This window comes from Dipodomys ordii, unplaced genomic scaffold, assembly GCF_000151885.1.
Source record: "Dipodomys ordii isolate 6190 unplaced genomic scaffold, Dord_2.0 Scaffold87, whole genome shotgun sequence".
NCBI lineage: Eukaryota > Metazoa > Chordata > Mammalia > Rodentia > Heteromyidae > Dipodomys > Dipodomys ordii.
In genome coordinates this window covers 4,270,204-4,277,559 of record NW_012267303.1, presented here as the reverse complement: position 1 = coordinate 4,277,559, position 7,356 = coordinate 4,270,204, and the positions used below count along the sequence as shown (strand labels likewise).

Genomic DNA, 7,356 nt, shown 5'->3' with positions numbered 1-7,356 from the left:
AAGTGGCGCTGTGGCTCAAGTGGTAGAGTGCTAGCCTTGAGCTGAAGAGCTGAGGGACAGTGCCCAGGCCCAGAGTTCAGGCCCCACGACCGACCCCCTCCAAACAAATGCTCTCCGCTTTTACCTCACATAGTGCCCCTGATAGAAATAGCCCCATCCCCAGCTTTGGGGAGCAAGTGCCCAAGCCACTTTTCAGACAGGGATGAGCTCCCAAACAGCCAGCCGTGTGGCCGGGATGCGAGGGGCATGTGGCAGCCACGCGCAGGTGGCGAGGCTCAGGCACTGGCTGGGCCGAGCGGACAGGACACCCGTGGGGACACCCCCGAGGAGCAGCAGGAGGCGGGCCGCGCCTGTCACCAGGGCCGCTCACAGCGCCCGCCCAGCCCCCCGGAGGCCTCTGACAGGGTGGCTCTGCCCAGGGAGGGCATGGGAGAGGCACGTGCTCTTGAGCCAGCACAGCTGTGCCCACAGCTGTGTCCAGCGGAGCCCCTGGGTGACAGGTAGGAAGTGGAGGAGGTCTTGTGGACCCTGCACTTGCTGTGGCTTTCCGCTGCCTATGTGGCCAGTAGTTCTGGCTCCCAGATGGGGCAAGAGAGGCTGACCTCGTGAACCTGGCCTGCGCCCAGGCACAGCTCCCTCCTGGCCAAGCCAGAGTCACAGCCCTGCCCAGTGTCTGTCCTGGCCAGTGACAGCAACGAGCATGCTGCTCACTTCCACCCGATGCACTGCTACAGATGCTGGGACGCGAGCACCACAGCACACAGCACACACAGCACACAGCACACACAGCACACAGCACACACAGCACAGCACACACAGCACACACAGGAGCACACAGCACACACAGCACACAGCACACACAGGAGCACACAGCACACACAGGAGCACACAGCACACACAGGAGCACACAGAGCACACAGGAGCACAGGAGCACACACAGGAGCACAGGAGCACACAGCACACACAGGAGCACACAGCACACACAGGAGCACACACAGGAGCACACAGCACACACAGGAGCATACAGCACACACAGGAGCACAGGAGCACACAGAGCACATGGAGCACACGGAATACATAGGAGCACATGGGAACACACAAGATCACATGGAGCATACAGCACACATGAGCACACAGAGCACATGGGAGCACATGGAACACATGGAACACACTGAGCACATGGGATACATAGGAGCACATGGAGCACAGGGGAGCACATGTAACACACGGAGCACACGGGAGCACAGAGAGCACACAAAACACAAGGGAGCACATGGAGCACATGGAGCACCAAGGAGCACACATGAGTACATGGAACACATGGGATACATGGGAGTACATAGGAACACACAGAGCACATGGAACACATGGAGTACATGGGAGTGCAAGGAACACACAGAGCACATGGAACACATGGAGCACATGGAGCACATGGAACACACAGAGCACATGGAACACATGGAGTACATGGAACACATGGAGCACATGGAACACATGGAGCACGTGGAACACATAGAACACATGGAGCACATGGAGCACATGGAGCACAAGGAACACCAAGGAACACATATGAGTACATGGAACACACGGGATACATGGGAGTATATAGGAACACGCAAGAGCACATGGAGCACACGGGAACACACAGAGCACATGGAGCACATGGAACACATGGAGCACATGGAACACCAAGGAACACACATGAGTACATGGAACACATGGGATACATGGGAGTACATAGGAACACACAAGAGCACATGGAGTACATGGGAACACACAGAGCACATGGAATATATGGGAGTACATGGGAGTGCAAGGAACACACAGAGCACACGGAACACATGGAGCACACGGAACACATGGAACACATGGAGCACATGGAACACATGGAGCACATGGAACACACGGAGCACACGGAGCACACAGAGCACACGGAGCACACGGAACACATGGAACACATGGAGCACATGGAGCACACGGAGCACATGGAACACATGGAGCACATGGAACACACGGAGCATATGGAACACATGGAACACATGGAGCACTTGGAACACATGGAGCACATGGAGCACACGGAGCACATGGAACACACAGAACACATGGAGCACTTGGAACACATGGAGCACATGGAGTACACGGAGCACATGGAGCACATGGAACACATGGAGCACATGGAGCACATGGGAGTACATGAGAACACAGGAGCTCACAGGAGTACATGGAACACAGAGCAGACAGGAGTACACGGAGCACATGAAGCACATGGAGCACACAGAGCACACAGGAGTACATGGAGCACTTGAAGCACATGGAGCGCACTGAGTACATGGGAACACACAAGAGCACACAGGTGCACATGGAGCACATGGGGACACACAGGAGCACACAGGAGTACATGGAACACAGGAGTGCATGGAGCACATGAAATACATGGGAACACATGGGGGCACACAGGAGCACACGGAATACATAGGAGTATATGGGGACACACAGGTACACAGAGGAGTACATGGAACACAGGAGCACATGGAAACAGGAGTAAATGAGAACAGGTAGGAGCACACAGGAGTACATGGAGCACACGGGGGCACATGGAAAGATGTGGTTACACCATGGATTAACTATGGATCATATTGTGGATTAGCTGTGGATTAACTGTGGATTAACCATGGATTACTGGCGTTGCTCCACGCAGACCAGGCTCCGCTGGTCTCCGAAGGTGCTGCATGCCGGCAGGGCTAAGGTTAATGTTGCTGTGGTGGCCCTGCTCCCGCGGGGTGATTCCTGACTGGTGCCATGGGACCCTGCCCTGCTGCCCGCCATCCCCGTGGCTCTGGGAAAAGCTGCGATGCGCAGCTGTCTGCCCCTTGGATGAGTCTGAAGCCCCTTGGTCCTGTTTCTAGCCTAGGTCTCCAGGCTCTGAAGGTTCCAGAAGGACACTGAGGAAAGAAGTTTCTGGGCTATTTCCATGTCCCTAAAGTCTGGCCTCAGTGCAGGGGTGACACGGATCCTATGCTGTCTGCCCCAAGTGGCAGCCGCCTGCCACACCGGCCTTTGGTAATGGAGAATGCCTGCGTGGGGAGATGGTGCTGAGTCCTGGCTCGTGGTGAAGCTGGGCAGGCGGTGGGATCCATGGCCGCCTTGCCGGGAAGCCTGGGGAACCCACGGGGGCTGAGCTGAGGGGGGTGGGCGTGCGCCTGGAGCGCAAGTGTGTGCGTACCATCTTGTTCGCATTCTGGATCTTCAGCCGGCGCATCAGCGAGGTCTCCTTGGCCTTCAGCAGGAGCACGCAGCTCTGGATGAAGTCACAGTACGCGAACTGCCCGTTGTTCTTCAGGTCGTACTTCACCAGGAGCTTCTGGCTCTCCTCCTTGCTGATGTTCAGGTGGAACTTCTCCACGAGAGCTGAAGACGGAAACCACAGTGTGTTGGTGGCAAGCCGCTCCTTCCTTCCTTCCTTCCTTCCCCAGGTGCCATCCCCTGCTGGCCCAGCTTGCCCCATGCTCATGGCAGGTATGCAAAATATGTGCTGTCAGGAGGGGCTGCCCCACTGGCTCACACTGTCCCAGGCAACCAGGGTCCTGGCCCCAAGAGCCACAGCCACCTCCTGTGGATGTGCTGCAGGCACTGGGGCCGACGGCAGTGGTCCGGGGCTGGGCCGAGGCCGGCCTGCGGGACTGGGGCGTGAGGGAAGCCGTTGCACACTTGAGATGGGGATGGGGTGGGAGCAGGCTGGGGCTGGGTCACGCTCCATCCTCTGACCAAGCACTTCTTTTCTCCCTTTGGCAGGACTGGGGATTGAACTCAAGGACTCTCTACTACTAGGCAGGTGTTCTATACTTGGTCCATGCCTCCAGCCCCTGTTTGCATTGTTAATTCAAAGCAGAGTTTCACTTCCTGCCTGTCTTCCTGCCTGTGCTGCCCCACGAGGCCGGGGCTGTCAGCAGACATGGGGTATTGGTGCCACCCTCTGCACCCTTCCCCTCTCCACCATGAGAGGCTGTGTCCCGCCCCATCCCTTCCCTCCTCCTGACATGTCAGTCTCCTGGGGTCACTAGCAAGCTGGGTCTTCAGTGTTGGGATGGCTGGAGTGTGGGCTTTGCCACGTGGGTGCCAGAGTCTCAAGCTCCACTCAGAGTGACAGCGCCGTCCCCCTTCCTTCCCCCCCCCCCAGTGACAGGGAGCGGGGACAGACCAAGGAAGTCGGATGCGGTGATGCTTCCCTGCTTGTCCACGTCTCTCTCCTTGCACTCCCGCAGGAGTTCACGCCAGCAGCCGTGGATCTGCTTCCGCAGCTTTGTCTCAATGGACTCACAGTTCTGCAGGGACGGGTTGCCCGATGTGGGGGTCTGGCAGAGAGGAACAAAGCAATTCCTCAACGTGAGCCAAAGCGCAGGTGATGAAACTACAGCAGGCCCGGGGGAGGCCCAGCGGGAAGGCCCAGTGGGGAGGCTCAGGGGGAGAGGCTCAGGGGGAGAGGCTCAGGGGGAAGGCCCAGCGGAGAGGCTCAGGGGGAGAGGCTCAAGGTGGAGGTCTCAGTTCTACAGGCAGTTTTGGCTCCAAAGTAAAATGAGAGCTAAAGCATGTCATCTGACAATTTAAGTTTGATATCTATCAGTGGGGTGGATTGGGGCCAAACAGTAGTTATCAGAATGGTTTTGGAAATAAATATATAGGTATGGTTCAAATGTGTTTATGATGTGTGATGTATATATGGTGTCTACATGCATGTGTGGTGTGGTATTGCAAGTGTGTGCATGTGTGGTGTATACATGTGTTGGTATGCACAGGCGGGATACATGTACCTGTGCAATGTGTGCCGTGCATGCACATGTGTGGTATGCACGTGTGCACACATATACTGCAGCACATGCATGTGATATACATCGCACATGCATGTACATGTGAGGCATGTTCACACCGGTGGCATTCGTAGTGTGGTGTGTGCACGTGTTATGCACAAACAACATGTTCACATGCATGTGTGCGTGTGTGCATGTGTGGTGTGTGCATTCCTTGGCTTGTAGCTCCTTCCAGCTTCAGGACAGCAGCAGTCCTCACATCTCATCTAACACTCACCAGCCCCTCGCCCCACCCCCCCGACTCCCCCATGAAGCCTCTGCATCACTCTCTGAGCTCCGTTGGCCCAGCGCAGGTGGCCTTGGCCGCTGAGGGCGGCACCGTCACAGAGGCCAGGGGCGAAGGCGTGGCTGTTGATGCCCTTTGAATTTACTAAACTCATCTTCACCATCTCTCATTGACAGTGAGAACAGGAGCACCCAAGAATGGGGGTCATCTTAAAGAGATGCGCAGCACACAGTAGGTGTGCACTAAATAGTGACTCAATGAGTGCATCACAGTCCCTATCTGGGGCTTGTTGAGCCGGGCCGCCAGCCAGGCCTGCTGTGCTGCGCTGGGTGCACTCCCTCAGCCGCTCCCAGGCAAGTGCCTCGGCCAGCATGGGCACTGGCCGTCCACCCGGCCTGGGCCGGCTCAGCCCAGTGCTCAGAGGACCTCAGCACGGGAGCCTCCACCCCATCTCGCTCAGGTCAGCTGTGGGTGGGGAGTGCTGGCTGGATCCAGCTCTGGCAGCCAGCGCATCCCTCCCTCCCAGTGCCTCCTCAACCTCACCTCTGCAGCACAGCCCCCAGGAAGCTGGCTTCGTGCTGAGTCCCATCATCCACCCAGGGCAGGTGTGCGCCTCCCCCCCACCCCACCCTGCCAGTGACTCACGCAGAGGTGACTCCTCCCCTTTGACCCTGTTTTCGTGTCTCGGTTGGGGGAGCTGACACATCTCGTGTCTTCTGATATTTCCGGGGTGCTGCTCCCCCGCTGGGTGGCGGTGGAGTCGTCTGCGGCAGGGGAGGCAGGGGAGGCGGGGGAGGCGGGCGAGGCTGGTCTCAAGCTGCTGAGCCGGCTCAGGAGGTCCTGGTACTTGAGCTTTCCTCGGGAGTTCACAGGCATCTCTGCCCAGAGCCTGTCAAACTGGTGAGCAGAAGAGAGGCCCAGGGATGAGCTGAGCCCCCCAGCCCAGGGCTCTGCAGAGGTTGGGCTGGGGCGGGAGAAGGTGGCTGTAATCAAGTATTATGGGGGAGGGGCACATGTCAATAGAAAAAATGGAAATAAAGTAAAAATCCATTTGGCTTCTGCTGGGTGGAAGCTTCTGGAAGATGGGAAAGCCAAGACGAGGATTATTCATGGCTTCCGCAGGACGTGTTTTAATCGAATTGGGCCCTCAGCGAGCAGTTGAGGGCCATTAAACCTGTGATTAGACACAGTGACTGAGCTGCAGTGTGCAGAAACATTTTGGGAGAAAATCCAACTCAAACCCTGGCCTGTCCCCCTGCCTGGGAAGCCAGGGCTCCCCGCATACCAGGTCTGCAGACAGCTCATGGGGCGACGCAGCCCTCCGCCACCACTGATCTCACAAGCGCGTCTCCCAAGATGCACAGCGCACACTGGGAACCCAGCGGGGAGTTTCCGTGCGGGCTGTGCCTCGGGCTGTTGTGAGGACCTTCACAGCCCAGACGGAACAAACCACCCAGGCGTCTTTAGTAGGCTGCTGCCACCATGTTAGCGCTCTTTGGGAGCAGAGCAGCTCAGGACTCGGCTGCCCGACGGGTCACGGCATCATCCAGCAGCCAGCCAGAGCCCCAGCCCCAGCCCCAGCCCCGAGCCCCAGCAGACCCCATCCTCGCTTCCCAAAGCCCAGACTCATGTCTGACTCTCCACCAACGCAACTGGCAGGGACCCCTGGGGGGTCCCTCAATACCTCCAGCCACCACAGGAGAAAGGTGTGCACGGCCAGTGATCTAAGTCAGGTCACCGTCCAGCCTTGCACAGCCTCCCGTCCCGTCTGCAGATAATGTGGGTGTGCGCATGCGCGGGTGTGCCCGTGCGTGATTTAATACAGGCATGTCTCCATGGAAGAGGCTTGATATTCTCGAGTCTTATTTTTTTTCTCTTCTTTTTTCTTTTTTTTTTGGTGCTGGTCCTGGAGCTTGAACTCAGGGCCTGGGCACTGTCTCTGAGCTTTATTGTTCAGAGTGAGCACTCTTATCACTTGAGTCACAGCATCACTTCTGGCTTTTTGGTGCTTAATTAGTGACTTTCTTACTTGGGTTTACTTCAAACCACAATCCTCAGACCTTACTCCTGAGTAGCTGGGATTATAGGTGTTGAGCCAGTTTCTGGCTTCAAGTCATTTTTTAGGAGGAAGATCAGAGTATTTTTCAACTTTAGAACTTGCAGTAAGCAGGGCGCTGGTGGCTCACGCCTGTAATCCTAGCTACTCAGGAGGCTGAGATCTGAGGATCGCGGTTCAAAGCCAGCCCGGGCAGGAGAGACCGTGAG

At 57.0% G+C, this 7,356-nt stretch overlaps 1 protein-coding gene across 1 annotated transcript in view; it reads right to left on the bottom strand.

Annotated features, from left to right (window-relative positions):
- The window catches only part of Efcab6 (EF-hand calcium binding domain 6), a 181,939-nt gene that overhangs the window by 14,853 nt on the left and 159,730 nt on the right, over window positions 1–7,356 (bottom strand). The window contains exons 26-28 of the mRNA XM_013025738.1: window positions 5,737–5,988; window positions 4,199–4,352; window positions 3,224–3,408 (exon numbers count right to left, since the gene is read on the bottom strand). Coding sequence (XP_012881192.1) covers window positions 3,224–3,408; window positions 4,199–4,352; window positions 5,737–5,988 — 591 coding nt within the window. The remainder of the gene's footprint in view (window positions 1–3,223; window positions 3,409–4,198; window positions 4,353–5,736; window positions 5,989–7,356) is intronic.